We start from the raw sequence: 16,976 nt of genomic DNA on the forward strand, positions 1-16,976 counted from the left end.
ATCGGACACGCTGGGCCGGCGGTTGGGCCTCCCCAAGGTCAAGCTTCGCGAGCGGCCCAAGGAAGCCTGTGAACTGGGGCCGGGATCTGCGCCTCGTGTGGGCGAAGGGGGACAGGATGTGAAAGTGTGGCTTGCCGCGTAAAGGTGAAGTTAGGCCTAAGGGAGAGCGCAGTTCGGGGGACCCGCTCCGAGGAGTTTTCGTGTGTCCGTGGACGGGTTGTCTTAGCTGCTCATGCCTATTGCTCGGGGTAGGGTGTGGGGGTGTGGAAGAGAGCCTGGGCGAGAGGAGAAGGCCGTGAGAGACGTCGCAATGACCTTTCGTAAAAGTTCTCCCTGATGGCTGCTGCTTGGAACATGGCCGGGCACGTGTGAAGGTTACGCGCATATCTGAGGCCCGCGCCGAGGAGGAAGAAATGTTTTGGAAGCCGTTTTTCTGCCTCCCTGTTTCCCATCTTGCCTCTTGCTAAAATAAATTAAAAAAAATATGTGGGAGGTCATCCACTTCCAACTCTCTCTTTAAAAAAAAAACGGCAGGCACATGGCAGGAGTACAATATATAGTCAGCTGACTGCTGGCTTTCTTTTTCCCTTGCCTGGCTAATGCTTTGAGTAGATTCCAGATTGTATTGTTCTTATTGTAGAAATGTCAGACTAGTAAAAGCTGTAACTTAGCAACGTGGCACTGGTTTTAACTGTGCCCATATAAACAGAGCTTTTAAGAGGAAAGTGGTAATAGGCTTTTGGTGCTAACCTGGCTTTTAAGGCTGGATATTTAAACTTATTACTATCCTTCAGAAATCGCTGAAGGAGGAGCTTCAGAATATTCGTTTTAACTGAGCAACACAGTTTCGCCTTTTTGATTCCATATATATTGCAACATATGGAAAAAGTTTTTATACTGCAGTGAAGTTCGAATACAGACAGCATTTTAAGATAATTATTTAGTCAGTTAAAATCATTTAAAAATACTTGTTTGGAGTTGTCTATTTTATAGAACAGGCTTAAAGGTACAAAGTTTTATTCATGAATGTTCATGAGACTGATTCTGGGAAATAACACATAGGAAAAAGCTTATTGTTTGATAGCTTGTTCTGCAAATTAATTGATTTCTGCATACATACATATGTGTTTGTATGTGTGTGTGTGTGTGTGTATATATATATATATATATATATATATATATATATATATATATATATATATGTTTTTTTTTTTATTTGTGCTGATAAATAAATAAAGGAAGACTAGTATAGATCTATTTCAAGCTATTTAGCTCTCATCAGCTAGCCATATCCTTACTGGGATTCGAACCTGTGCTCTATTGCCTCCCAGGCAGGGAGTTAACCATTTGAGCTACAGAGAACGACTCCTTTTATCAGCCAGCCAGGGTGGGAGGTATATACTTAAAGTCACAACCCCTGGTATGCCCAAGTGTGGGAGGAAGGTCACACTTCCACTCTCTGTCATTAGGCTCGTCACAAGAGTCCATCCAGACAGAAACCCAATATTTTTACTGTTGCCTTTGTTATATTTGTGTTTTTTTTTTATTTGTGCTGATAAATAAATAAAGGAAGACTAGTATAGATCTATTTCAAGCTATTTAGCTCTCATCAGCTAGCCATATCCTTACTGGGATTCGAACTAGCTGATGAGAGCTAAATAGCTTGAAATAGATCTATACTAGTCTTCCTTTATTTATTTATCAGCACAAATAAAAAAAAAACACAAATATAACAAAGGCAACAGTAAAAATATTGGGTTTCTGTCTGGATGGACTCTTGTGACGAGCCTAATGACAGAGAGTGGAAGTGTGACCTTCCTCCCACACTTGGGCATACCAGGGGTTGTGACTTTAAGTATATATATATATATATATATATATATATATATATATATATATATATATATATATATATATATATACACACACATACATACATACATAACATACATACATACATACACTCCCTAACATCAAACCTTTAACTGAAATTTATTCTTCATGGGTAAACTATCGTGGCTGTGAGAAATAGATGCATGCAGACTTAACGTGAAATGACATTACGTTTGCCACCTTATTATACTCAAGATATGCAAAATGCCAACTGCACCTAAATATGCTTGCTCTAAAACAAGGCCCACTGAATTCATTTGGGCTATAGTCTAGGTAAGTGAGTATAGGATCCCATCTTAAATCAATGAATTCTTCCAAGAAATAGGACTGTTGTGTATAAAAAAATTATAGAGTATGAGTCTAATTTACAAAGGTATCTACAATAAATCAGATGGAGTAATAACTATTAGCAGTAAAATACTTTTATGTTATTGTAGTGAAATATGTGCAATCATTTAATATGGGGATAACTAGGAATAACTGATCCTGCTGTCACAGTTCTTATAGAGAAGTAATACCCTGATGTGCCATGACTCATCATTTATTACTATTAAGATTTTCAAAGTTTGCAACTTAATCCTTTTGAAGAAGGTGAAGATAAATATTCCCAAGGCAGGAAAAGGCATACAAACTTAGGCAGACACTTATTCTGATATTTTGATTACAGCTGTTAGAAAAGTTGTAATCCTAAATTTTTACTATCAGCTTTTTGTAATATGTAAAATATTTTTTTAATGTTTAAAGACCTGTAACAATTCTGAGAAACTTTTAACTACAATTATAAATACGCTTTTTTACAAGTAAGGCTTTTTTCTGGAGAGCTTTTAAGAATGCAAAAATCAGAGTATTGAAATCTACTAAATGTTGGTATTTATGAGTTGCCATTATTCAGTTCTTTTTGACAAAGTTGAATAAAATTATTACATAACATTTTGTTATAGTACAGATTGAATTAGAACATTGGCCACAGCAGCATGCCAGAATTGTTGATAATTCTGGTTTATATGTTATAGTTAATGTACCTGTGCAATAGAAATATTAAACAAACTGCATTACAGAGGAGATAAATACTTCCTGGTAGATTGAACCTGTGCTTTGGATTGTTAAAGAAGGAACAAAATAAAAATCCTGAAAAAAGAAAATTGGCATTATTTTCTGGCTGGTTTAGTGACTTTTGCTATTGGGGGAGTAATGCAGAGATAATTCATAGCAATTCTGGATTAGTTTTACTTTGAATGTGGCCATCTTAGCATTGAATCCTGAATTCATGGTTGTCTTTTCTCTGCTGTGACTAGCAGCTCTGTAGTTGAAGGAAGGAAGATACAGTTTGTGGCCTTTTGTGAACTATACAACTTCATCTTAAAGCTTCAGTCAATACATACATGGTTGCCTAGAAACTATATGAGCATTTTCTCCTTTTTCTAACACAATATTTACTATTCATCTAATTTAAAACTGGTGAGAAAATAGCTATCTCTTCTTGATTTAAAATATTGAAGACTATAAAAATATAATCCTTGGCATCTCCACCGACATAAACTTGGGTTATTAAGGAAGATATGCCTGATAGAAAAGATCTGGTGTAGGTGTGGTTGATATATATGTGGCACCTTAAAAGAAACCCCACATTTTTTTGGTCTTGTATGGTAACTGTATAACCCCAGAAAAAATACTGTATATGTTCAAGAAGTGTTCTACAGAGATTGTGATAGGGTGATGGTATCATGTTAATGTTTATTTTAACTCAAACTTGGGAGAGTTTTATGATCCCCCCTCCCCCCAAAGTAGATTTTGGAATGGTACAAGAAATGTGCTCATGATGTTGAACGAAAACTAAAGATTTTTAAAAATTGTATGCTGCATCAGCATGGTCTAATTAAGGTAGATGGTTTAGCTCATCTATATTAATTTTAATACAATTTTAATACTGAAGAACAATAGAAAATGTTGTTTGTCACGTTATTTTTGTGGCTGTCTCATCAACATTATGCTAAACATTTTGAGGAACAGGATGCTGGATTATAAAAGATTCAAAACAGCTCTTGCTGTTTATTTGCTGCCTGTAGAAAAAAAATCTGGAAAGAAAATGTAATACAGTTTACTACAGCTGTTAAGTCAAGAACATTTCTTAGGTTTAGGCTTATTAGATTTATATGCCGCCCTTCTCTCAAGGACTCAGGGCGGCGTACAACATTAAAAGAAACACATAATACAAAAGTTAAAAAGAAATTAAATAGAATATCTCAAACAAACCCAATTAGAATTGACAATAACATTTTTTTTAAAAAAATTAAAAATAACAATAATCAATAATTTATTTTGTTTTGTTCAGGCCAGGCTGGCTTGCTGGAAAAGGCAACTTTTTAGGGCGTGTCGGAAGGACCGGAGGTCGGGGATTATACGAAGCTCCGGGGGCAGCTCATTCCAGAGGGAAGGCGCTCCCACAGAGAAGGCTCTCCCCCTGGGGGTCGCTAGCCGACACTGTCTGGCCGATGGCACGTTGGCATGGCATGAAAAGTTGGGTATCATCAGCATATTGGTGATACCGTACCCCAAAACCACGGTGATCTCACCCAGTGGTTTCATATATATGTTGAACAGGAGGGGTGAGAGAACCGACCCCTGGGCACCCCACAAGTGACGTGCCTCGGGGTCGATCCCTGCCCTCCAGTCAACACAAACTGCGACTGATCCGACAGGAGGAGAACCACCGTAAAACGGTGCCCCCCACTCCCAACCCCCCGAGTCGTCGCAGTAGGATACCATGGTCGATGGTAGCGAAAGCCGCTGAGAGGTCTAATAGGACCAGGACAGAGGAGCAGCCCCTGTCCCAGGCCCACCAGAGATCATAGACCAACGTGACCAATGCCGTCTCCGTGCTGTATCCGGGCCTGAAACCCAACTGAAACGGATCCAGGTAGACAGCTTCATCCAGGGACTGGGGAAGCTGACGTGCTACCGCACTCTCAACAACCTTCGCTATAAAGCGAAGGTTGGAGACCAGGCGATAGTTGGCTAAAGAAGCTGGGTCCAGGGAAGGCTTCTTAAGGAGAGGCCTCACCACCACCTCCTTCAAGGTGGTGGGAAGGAACCCCTCTCTCAATGAAGTGTTGGGAGCCTGGAGCCAGCCTTGTGTCACCTCCCGGGAAGCTGAGACTAACCAAGAGGGACACGGGTCCAGCACACAAGTGGCAGCACTGAGTCTCCCCATAATCCTGTCCATGCCCTCGGGGGTCACAGGATCAAACTCATCCCAGATGGTCTCCACAAGATTCATCCCCGTCGACTCACCCGAATCTACCCAGTCAAGTCCAAGCCTGTCCGGATCTGAGCGATTTTATCCTGCAGATACTGAACAAATTCTTCAGTTCTACCTTGCAAAGGGTCTTTCCCAGCTCCTTGGTTAAGTAAGGAGCGGGTCACCCTAAACAGGGCGGCTGGGTAGTTTATCTGCGGACGCGATAAGAGCGGAAAAATGTTGCCGTTTTGCCGCTTTTATCACCACTAAGTAGGATTTAATATGAATTCTTATGAGTGTTCGATCAGATTTGGACCGGCTGGCCCTCCCTTGGAAGAGCCAAGGTGGCGCAGTGGTTAAATGCAGCACTGCAGGCTACTGCTAGATCAGCAGGTCAGCGGTTCAAATCTCACCGGCTCAGGGTTGACTCAGCCTTCCATCCTTCCGAGGTGGGTAAAATGAGGACCCAGATTGTTGGGAGCAATATGCTGACTCTCTGTAAACCGCTTAGAGAGGCCTGAAAGGCCTATGAAGCGGTATATAAGTCTACTGCTATTGCTATTGCTATTGCTCCAACCACTCTCTAGGCATCTTTTCCAACATTTCATCTCCCGGAGCTCCTCGGTAAACCAGGGAGCTACCCGGGATCGACACCGGGTCAGAGGCCGCAAAGGCACATCACGATCCAAAGCCCCAATGGCCGCCCTATCCCAGGGTTCCACTAGGGCTTCGGTCGAGTTGTGAGCAAGGGATTCAGGAAAAGTCCCAAGCTCCATCAGGAATCTTTCAGGGTCCCTCAGGCACCTGGGGGGAAACCATCTAGTCTGTTCTGCCTCCCTGTGGTGAGGGGTAGCAGTATGGAAGTCAAGCCTGATGAAATGATCTGACCATGACAAGGGTTGGATAGAAATATCCCCTAAATCTAGATCATTCATCCAGTGCCCAGAGACAAAAATCAGTCCGAGCCTGTGTCCCCCATTATGGGTGGGGTCTTGAATTAAATGAGTTAGGTCCATAGCTGTCATGGAAGCCATGAACTTCCGAGCTGACTCAGATGTCTCGCCAATGGAAGGCAGATTGAAATCCCCCAGGATCATAAGCCTGGGGAAATCAACCGCCAATCCCGCTAACACATTCAGCAGCTCCGGCAGGGCCGATGAAACGTAGCAGGGAGACAGGTACATAACAAAAAGGCCCACCTGAACTCCAAGGCCCTATTTCACAAAAAGGGACTCACACCCACCTATCTGAGACACAGTGACTTCCTGAGGTCTGAGACTTTCCCTAATAACCACTGCCACCCCCCCCACTCCTGCCCTGGGCTCTCGGCTGGTGAAACGCCTGGAAGCCTGGTGGGCATAATTCACTAAGGGGAACACCCCCATCATGGCCCAACCAGGTCTCCGTAATGCACGCCAGGTCCGCTCTACCCTCTTGTATGAGGTCGTAAATGAGGGGAGCCTCTTGTTGCTGAGTGGTTGAATTCTTTGTTCAAATTGATTAAAATACACTGATAGATTTGAAGAGCAGATATAAGTAAATTTTGTCATATTTGGCAGTTATAATGGAAGAAACATACATGCACTCTTGCCTATAGTCCTTTGAAGGCAATTTTAAATCTTGCACTTTAAATATTAACTGAATTGCTGAGTTAAAAGTCAACCCTTCATTATCAGTTATGCAACTAGTTTGCTTGAGTTTTTAAATAAAATACTCTCTTGTGTTCTTAAAGTTAGATATTTAAATCTTTTGGTGTCAACAAAGCTGGATTTGAGTTTTGTCCATACAAAACAACCTAAGAAGTTCCTTTAAATTGTCTAAATAAAACATTTTGTTTAACTCTGCCTTTTCTAGGAAAGTTCAAATGATTCTGGCTTTGTTTGAAGCCAGAACCTATTGGTTTTCTGCACTTGAATATTATGTATCATAACTAATCTGATAGTGAATAAAGTTGATTCTCCTAAGCAAACATTAACTAATTTTTAAATCCACTAATATTTGTCATATATCTTTCCTTCCTTTGTTGCAATTTATCCATGAAACAGATGTGATCGTTACATAAAATCTGAGAGATCAACAAATACAATTTAGAATATCTTCAAACGTAAACTATTGCCTGTAAATCTTCTCAGAAAACTAGCTTAAGTCCCGTACTGATAGGTTACTGATGCTTTTGTCTTACAGTGTTTAGAATTTATCTAAGATGTAGCGCTTGATTTTATGATAATTTAAGTACTGGCATTGCCTGAGCCATATTGGGAAATGCTGATGAATATTTTCAGGTTGTGGCTTATTACCACCAGAACTGAAAGTATGAAGGAGAATGATGGATTTTCTAGTCAAAATTAAATTTTGGTGCACCGATATTAAACACCTTGAATTTCTTTATTATTTGGGCTGATAATGATCACCTGAATGATGTGTCAAGTCGCTTATGGGATGTTGATGTCAGATAAAGCATTACTTAAATCTGCCTAGAACTAAAGCAAAAATATATACATGTGTGAGATTTTCCTATACGCTGCTTGAAGAGTCCAAGCATGGGTTAATCTCAGCCAATCTTCCCAGGACTGAATTGAAACTTTAGCCATGCCTCTGGTGTTGCCAGTGGATATGTTTTATTTTTCTCTCAGTCCTTTACAGATTGCTTGGACTCTCTAATTCCATTTTTTTGCTGTTACCTTAAGATTTTCCTTCCCATTCCTTCTCTAGAGAGCAGGAGCGGTGAGAAGAGTTTTTTATTGCCCTTTTGTTTCTCGTCCTCCCTCACCATTCCCAGCTCCCACGGTGTCCTGGGCTCGCTCGGGCGCTGTGGAGGTTGCAGGCAGCTGCTGGTTAAAGCGTGGGGTCAGAGAGCCAATGCCCATGTGATCGTGCTGTTTTTCTTGCCTGTACGATCATGTTCCCTGCATGGGTTTTCATTGCTGCTGTCCGTGCTCGCTTGGAGGAGCCGGCTGCTGGTGCGGAGCCTCGGCAGGCTTCTTTAACTACTTCTGGTGGCCATTTTGGATCAATTTTTGGCACGGCCAGCATTTTGTTTTCACGTTTTCCCCACATTTTTCTTGCCTGCCAGTGCATTTCTATCATTCTCACAGCAGATCACCATGTCAGACTGCTTGTCCGTGCAGGGTCTTGAAATTGATTCCCTGCGGCTCAGGCATTCTCTTGGCCTCAGTGATCAGGTGCGTAACTTCTCGATCTGCGCTGGTGCTGGGAGTGATTGATTGATCTACTGGCCTCTGCTTACACTAGGTCCATCTGGCTGCCGCCTTCAGTGCCTCCACCTCAGGAGTGCTAGGGCATTGATCCAGGGTTGCTAGGTCCCTAGTTCCCTTCCAGTCACCCCAAGATCGCTGAAATGGCGGAGCAGGGCCCAAGGGATATTAGCCAGCCAAGCCCCTCTACCAGCAGGGTTCTTTCCAGGCAGGCTAGCAAAGCGACCAGGAACTCTAAAAGCAAGCAAGCCTTACACTAGGCAGGATAAGCAGCTAGGGCCAGGCCTCGATAAGGATGCCCTTCGTCGCCAGAAGGTCAATTCCACAACGCCTAGCAGCAGGCTCAGGCTTCCAATCGGTCCCTTCCCAGGGATTCCTCACCAGAGGGCAAAGGCCTCTCATCTCTGAGAGTGAAGCGGAAGGGCAGGAATTCTCCCCTCAGGCCTTGCTAGCTATGGCAGCTTCCCCAGGCTTCCCAGGACCCTCAATGGCTGACCAAGCAGACCACTTTGAATGCCTATCTGAGAGAAAGGAGGATCCAGCTCCCACGAGCCATCTGGCACCACAATTCCCAGTGGATCAACCTTCCATTAGGGGTCGCCCTGTGGGGGATCGGGGCCCCAATCTTTCTGTTGAGATGCAGGACATTGCTAGGGCCATCTCCCAGGGGATTGAGAACGGGATGCTCCAGCGGGCCAATCGCCCGCACAAGACCCACCACTCTCGGGCCCTGGCTCCCCCCAAGGAGGTTCTACAGGCCCTGGCTCCCCCCAAGGAGGTTCTAAAGGCCCCATGGCCTGCCTCTCCCCATTCCTTGCTGGATAGTGAAGATTCTGCCTGGGAGGAAGATATCATGCCCAACCCTGAGCCAGACTTCTCATGGGATGAATCTGCTATACCCGATAAGCCCGCTTTCACCGGTTTGTTCAAGCATACTAATTTCAAGACTATATTGAATAAAGCTAAGACCTCTACCCATTTGGGCTATGCCACCCCGGACCAGGCGGCTCCTGATCCCTCGGACCTCAGTGAGGGCCTGTTCGAGAAACCGGTTCAGGCTCAGGAAATAGTGCCCAAATTATTCCTCAAGGTAGTACAGAAGTAATGGGAACAGCCGGGTACCCTTTCCACCCCTAGTGGTAGTGACAGGAAACTATATATGGTGGATGCTAGTCTGATAGACTTGCTGAAGCTGCCCCCTGTGGATGCTCCAGTGGCTGCACTCACTTCTTTCTCGGTGCTTCCTCCTGACCTACTGGAGGGGCTCAAGGCAGAGGACAAGAGAGCAGAGAAAGCCTGCCATAAAATTCATCAGGCAACTTCTTGGGCGATTAAGATGTCCCCCTCTGCTTCCTTCCTTTCCAGAGCCTCTCTCCTTTGGCTGAGACAGGTACTCACCAAACTCCCAGGTGAGGATAGCAGACTCAGACAGGATGTCAACAAGATTATTGCGGCTACTGAATACATGGCGGATGCCACCTTGAATGCTGCCAAGTTTGTGTCTAGGGCCCTAGCTTCTAACGTCATCACCTCTTATGGCTTAGACATTGGAATGTGGACATGAGGTCAAAGTGGAAGCTCGCTTCCGCCCTGTTCAAGAGGGATAAGCTTTTTCGGGAGGTGCTAGATCTAGTCCTTATAGAGAATAAGGACAAAAAGAAGGTTATGCCTTTGGTCACCAAAAAATCTGAACGTAAGGTTTCCAACTTTTATAGGAAGCAGCCCTTTCGGGCCTCAGACCAGCCTTCCACTTCTGGCTCCTACCAGAGGCCCTACTCCCAGAACGCTGACCGGTCTCAGGATCGTCAGTCCTTTTGTGACAGAGGCCACGAGCAGAATTTCTCTAAGCGGCCTTTCGTGGGGGCGGGGTTGGTTCCAGACATTTCTGCCAGTATACATGACCACCATCGGATGGCTCCCATTGGAGTGCGTCTTCAGCTGTTCTGTGCCCAATGGGAGCACATCCCATCGGACCAGTGGGTCCTACAAACGATTTGCATAGGTCTGACACTAGAATTTGTTTTACCCCCACCTCGTCACTTCATCTGGTACCCAACCCCCTCCTGCCCTGTCAAAAAGGCTCTCATAGAACAGGAGATCCTTCACCTCGGAGATCAGGGCCATAGAACCGTTTCCACCCGGTCATTAAGGGACAGGGTTTTATTCCATTCTGTTCCTTGTCCCAAAGAACTCGGGTGTGTGTGGAGGGGCATATTAGATCTAAAATAGCTAAACAACCACATAGCATACAAAAGGTTCAAGATGAAGTCCCTCCAGTCCATCTTGGGCTGCATCAGGCCCGGGGACCTTTTAACATCCATAGAACTGAAGGAGGCTTACCTGCATGTACCTATCCGCAAGGCCCACCACAGATTTCTAAGGTTCAGAACTTTTCAGTCTTACTTAGACTACCTTTCAACTTGCACAGATCCATGCCTTCATTGAAAAATCTAGCAGTCAAGGCAACACCAGAGGCATGGCTAAAGTTTCGATTCAGTCCTGGGCAGATTGGCTGAGTTTAACCCATACTTGGACTCTCCTCTCAGCGTACAGAAAATGACTTTTCAGGTAAGCCAATGGTCATCATCATGCTTCATTTGTTTAAAAGTATGATTGGATGATTGATTTTGGTAGAAAGTAGGAGAATGTGATTTTAATTTATGTAAGATATGGAAAATATGTTAAGTATTTAAACGAGTTTAATTTACCAAACTCATACCTTGCAGTAAAGAAGCATTCGTTACAATGCATTCTGTTATTCTTCTTTTGTGGGCCTTGAGAACACACATAGGATGAATTCATTCTAGTTCTAAAACTTTACCTATACAGACAGTTCTTGATTTACAGCGTTTCATTTAGTGTCTGTTCAAAGTTACAATGGCACTGAAAAAAATGACTTATGACAATTTTACACTACCACTGCAGTATCCCTATGGTCACATGATCAAAAGTCAGACACTTGGCAACTGGTATGTATTTATGACAGTTGCAGTGTTCCAGGATCATGTCATCACCTTTTGTAACCCTCTGGCAAGCAAAGTCAATGGGAAAGTCAGATTCACTTTACAGCTGTGTTATTAACTTAATAACTGCAGTGATTCACTTAACAACTATGGCAAGAAAGGTTGTAAAATGGGGCAAAACTTGCTTAGCAGTTGTCTTGTTTTGGAAAAAGAAATTTTGGGCTCAATTGTGACTGTAAATCTATTCTCCATAGCAACTTGGGCAATTTTTTTATAATTGATATGAGAATACAGATTGTTCAATTTCCAAACCTTTGTGACTTAATCAAGTAACAACAGTGAACAAGACATTGACCAGATTCACACATGGTTGTCGCATAATTTATCAACCAATAGTGCTTTTGTTGAGAAGATAGTTGTGCTTTTAAAATGCTATTTATAGCAACAACAGAGGAATTATAATAGGTAGAAAAGTATTGCTGTTTTTTTTGTTATATCTTCTGGAGGGTATGATGAATTTCAGTATATTAAAAATTAATTTCCCAGTCCCAATTGTGAATCAAGGACTATATTTATTCATAATCAGTTATATCCAAAGGGGTTATATGTATTTTTATTTTTATTTTTTGCGAACCGAGCAGAGGATCTGTCGGCAACTCGCACCAGCGTGACGCCAGACCGGAAGTCCTCGCAATAATTTAAATATTTAAAAAGGGGAAAGTATTATAGACTGATATAGGCTGCATAAAAATAGAAGCTGTATTATGAAATATTTTCACTGAAAGATAGCCTTGTGTAACAGGTTCTTAATCCAAACTATTGAATACTTGGACATACAACACTATTTTTTGTTTTCAAGGCTGCTCAGTCATGAGTTGTCAGCACATTGTAAAAGTAAGCTAGTGTTGGCTTTAGATTTCAGTTGAATCTTATATATAAAAATTTGGGATTGCTAAAAGAAGCAGGAAATGTGTACAAAGAAACCATGATTTTAATTATGGTTTGAGTTTATTCATTAAATATTGTTAGTAAACATCAATTTAATTTCCAGTTAAAATGTTTATTCTTATAAATTATTTCAAACCCTCAAAAAGTAGTAGTATAAGAAAGTCCTGCCAACTATAAAAAAGCTACTAGTCATTTCAAAATATGTGCAGTAGTTACCTTTATAGCATTATTATTTGCTCACTTGTAAGATTGTGGATTAGGACTGCTCTTTTAAAAATGAGAGTATTTCAGAACGATAAGGAGCAATGCTGTTGGTAAGGATTCACTGAATTGTTCAAAATCAAGGCACTTTTGCTAGAAGAGGTAGATAAGCGAGCACATGTTGTTTATTGCCTTTTCTTGGACATGTTGGGCCAGTTCTACATAAAACATTGGGCATTATTAAATGCCCATATATTAAAATTCTATTTTATTTTTAAGAATGCCCATTGGCCTGTATATAGCCAAAACATTAATATACCTGAGGCTGAGGGTGTACTTTTTATTATATCTGCATCCAATTTCTATAATTACATTAAAGTGTACTTTTTCTAATACTGAATGACACATAGGTAATGTCAGTCCTATTGTAGAATCCAGAACTAAATGAATCCTGCAAAAAAAGCTATCCTTATTTCTATGCCTGAGGAATACTCAGCAAACATTTATTTTACTCCTACTCTTTTTAGGAATATTGGAATTCTTGTGTTGAACACTTATTATACTTTATACTTAAAATATAATGACTAAATAGCATTGTTTTCCATGCCAATCATTTTTATGTGATTTTCTGCCTTTGGAATGCACTTTTTTGTACATTAGCCAATTAAATCGGGTTTTATAATAGTTACACAGTATGTAGAAACTTCTGTTTGATCAGAAACATAGGTGCTTCTGGAAACTAATGTTATGAAACAAGGATGCACTAATTAAGTTCTGGTTTTTTGCTGTCCCAGGTTAATTAATTAGATGATTGTTGTAGAATTAATGTGGAGATCAGTCTTGTTTTAAAGTTTTATACATTAATTTAATTCTTTAAGAATGTTTTTGGGGCAAATGTTAAGGGAAAATATAGATGAAACTCAATTTTAAATACAATCTGAGCATGGGTTACTTTTGCAAAATAACTCCTTTAAAAATCATAATGGAGAGATGTTAGGACAAATTGTGTAGGTAGTTTATTAGTTGCAAAACTATACAGCTGTTAAAATTTTTGAACGTGTATAGAAGCAAAAGTATACTAATGGCCATCCAAATTGTTTCCTTATGTCCTATTTTTTTCTGTTCTATGGACAGGGGATGGTACTAAAACTACTCCTTGATGCTAGAGAGACTCCAGAAGGCTAGACTCTGGAAATTCAACTTCCTTATTCTCTGGCTTGTGCTTCTCTGTGGCAAGATGGTCAGTGCTTGTTTAGTACTGTTATGCTACCTTAATAAAGAGGCTTTTCTTATGTTGTATTTTGAGATGTGATTTTGTTCAGGAAAGTGTTATTTCAGTGTATAAGGTTTGGGCTTTCACAAAAGAGAGTGAAAAGACTGTAAGCAAGGTTGCAGGGGAGGGAGGTGTTTGGAAACGACACCCTAAAATTTTGAAGAACTGGGCTTTACTGCATGCCAGCAGTAAAACCAGAGATGTGCGGATGGTTGAATGACCAGAAGAACTTAACAGTATTTGTATACTCTAAACTGAGTGCTTTGAGATTGAGGAATAACATGGAACTTAAATGTACTAAATTGCATGCAATGATAAATCACAAGTGTATTTGTTAAACTCTGCCTGAGTAGAATGATTGAACAGCAAAGAGCAATAAAAACAACCCAAAGTTATTTTCTGAAGTTTTTATTATTTTCTAATGCATATCTTCTGTTTTCTCAGCAGGTAACCTCGAAAGGTGCCAGCTTAAATCCTAATGCAAAGGTATGGCAAGAAAGCATGCAGGGAAACCCAGAAGCTGCAGCAGTACCTAACGGCACTGAGCAATCATGGCAAGAGGCAGCAACTGTGCAGGGTAATTGTACAGAAGGTAAGATGTCAGGTTGATATATCTAAATGCTTCTTAATTCCTTTCTTAGTTTTGAATTTTAGATGTAACACTAGTACCAGCATTTAATAGTAAGAAGCAAATCTTGTTATTGAACAGCCTGTGATAGCTACTGAATGCTAATGGCATCTAACAGGAATTAACTTCGGAAAAGTTAGTTAAGATATTTGAATATTAAGGCTAATTCTCTTAGGACTGTAATTATAGTGGCCCAGTGATGACCAAGTATCGCGCTAAGAGGGGATCATGTTGCTAAATGTACAGAAATGATCTCTTGACTTATTCTTTTTCTTTTCTCTTCTATTTCCTTTCTTGTCTCACTTTTGTCTTGATCTTTTTTCATTTCTGCACCTTAGTGAACACTTGACCCTATGAACAAAAAGATTATGAGATCTGAGGGCCATGTACAATCCTTCCTACTTCCTTAGAATAATGAGCAACTTAGTAAATGATTTATTATGGAATCCAAGGCCATTGATTTCATCATCCAGTTACTTGCACTATGAATAAACTTCATTTTGTTATTTGACATGTAGTAGCTTCTAAGTAAGAGATTACTGACTCTTAAATATCTTGTAGTATTTATGTGAATTAGTTTGGATAATTGTTGCTGGGTGATGAGAAGCTGAGAGAATATAGAAATATTTATTAATCAAATTTATATAGCCACTATATAAATGGGTGTCATACAACAATCCAATAAAATAATAAATATAAAACAAATATAAAATAAGTATTACCTAAAATAATTATAAATTATTAAAAACATTAAAACTATAAAAGAATAACTTACTATATATATGTATATGCTGAAAAATAGTATAATCCTATAAATATAGTATAATTCTATAAGGTGACTTGGGATGGTTATTTATATAATTTAGCCATGCATCTCTTTGTTCCATTACATTTTAAATTATTTCTTTAAAAAGAGCCAGTGTTGCAGTGAGCAGACTCAGAGAAAATTAACCTAAAAATTTAAAATTAATTAAAATTAACTGAATACTAATTTTTGGGCATCTCAGTGCAACAAACTTTATATGCGGTTGATAAAAATTATAATGTACATAGTGTCTTATGAGAGTTGTATAATGACACCATCATAATGATGTAAATTGATAGATGTTACCATTTGTCCAGTGCCATCACTCAAATGATGTAAATCGCCACTATAATGTCCTTCCTTATTTAGCAGCCATTCATGAATAGCAAATATTTCTTCCCTCTAATTGGTCCATTAAAGTAAATAATATGATTACTTCCTTTATGTATAATATTTTTTTGTCACAGTAAATTTTTTAATATAATAGCTCATATTTGGCATAGAGCCAACTTTGCTGTAGTAGTTAAGGTGCTGGACTAGGAAACGGGAGACTCTGGATTTTAATCCTGTTTTATGCATGAAAAACCAAGTGGATGTGACTTTGGGCCAGTCATTCTCTCTGGCCAACCCACTTCATAGGGTTGTTGTGGGGAAAACAGGAAAAGGAAAGAACATTAGGTATGTTTGCTGTCTTGAATTACTGATAGAGTAATAAAGATGAGATACTGTTCAAGGGGTTATGGAGCTCACTTAAAAATTTGGTGTTTTCACTGGTGCCTTCGGGACTTTGGTTGACCTGTTTTGTCGTAGTGGTCTCCAAATATCTGTAGAAAAGATCTAAATATAAATCACTGAATCATAATTTGCCTTTTTTGTCTTTTGAAACAAGCTTTTGGAGTTGTTTCACAGCTGTAATCTGAAGAATGAAGGATATGTATTTATGTTGGGGGGTGCACTAAGGGAGGTTCAGCCAATCTCTTTGTACACATGTTTTACAGTGACAATAAGGATTGAATTGACATGTAGAAAGGATTACGGGGTTGTAAAAAGGAGGAGAGAGAGGAGGTAGTGTAGTTCTTATTGTCTAGTATCCTTGACAGTCCTTTAAACTGTCATTTATATAAAAACGTTGGGGGGAAAGCCAAAATTGGTGGATGCATCCAAGTTAAGTTAACCTATTTGTATGAGCACTTTGGTAATTATGTTTAAAAAAACAAAACAAAACATCTTGTACTTAGAGGTCTCACAGGTTCTTTTAATTATATCCAATTTACAACTATTCCTACCACTGCTACTCCAACTACTACTCCTTATAAGTCCTACTCCTACTCCTTGAGACAATTATCTCTTATCTAAGGGCTTTGCTCTCACATAACACCACCAGCTGCCTCTCAGCACAGCTTTTATATCCAAGGTTGCAGTGCTGGCTACCAAGAGCTCTTAAAGAGACAGGATTACAGCAGTACAGCCATTTTCTGGGCAGCCTCCTCTCTCACAAGAGGTTCTCAAACATTAGCTTTTTATATAAGGATGGGTTGCTACTAGACTTTATTTCCCGTTGATTGCTCTTGTACTCTTTCAGGCAATACTGAGGCTGCAGAGGATTGTACTAAACAATATGAAGCAATGTATTCGTCTTGTGAATTGTCAAGAAACAGTTCATGTGCTGAAGAATCAGCTGCTAATGGTCTGGTCTTAGCACATGAGGAACTTGGATATCCACTCTATGATGTTTCGGGTAAATAATCTACATTGTGAAAACCTACATTTATTAAAACTAGAAATAACAATGAAATATTATTCCAAACACAT

General features: G+C 40.3%; 1 protein-coding gene across 7 annotated transcripts in view; it reads left to right on the forward strand.

The window, feature by feature from the left end:
- The window catches only part of LARP4 (La ribonucleoprotein 4), a 49,477-nt gene that overhangs the window by 602 nt on the left and 31,899 nt on the right, over nt 1-16,976 (forward strand). For 2 of the 7 annotated variants that reach the window (XM_032212353.1, XM_032212347.1), the window contains exons 2-4: nt 13,593-13,698; nt 14,176-14,323; nt 16,747-16,902. In XM_032212353.1, coding sequence (XP_032068244.1) covers nt 13,618-13,698; nt 14,176-14,323; nt 16,747-16,902 — 385 coding nt within the window. In that variant the 5' untranslated portion in view covers nt 13,593-13,617. Of the gene's footprint in view, nt 1-13,588; nt 13,699-14,175; nt 14,324-16,746; nt 16,903-16,976 lie in introns of all 7 variants that reach the window. The other 5 variants (XM_032212348.1, XM_032212349.1, XM_032212352.1 and 2 more) reach the window with 5 other exon arrangements.

The sequence above is a fragment of the Thamnophis elegans genome, chromosome 2 (genome assembly GCF_009769535.1).
Source record: "Thamnophis elegans isolate rThaEle1 chromosome 2, rThaEle1.pri, whole genome shotgun sequence".
Taxonomy (NCBI): Eukaryota; Metazoa; Chordata; class Lepidosauria; order Squamata; family Colubridae; genus Thamnophis; species Thamnophis elegans.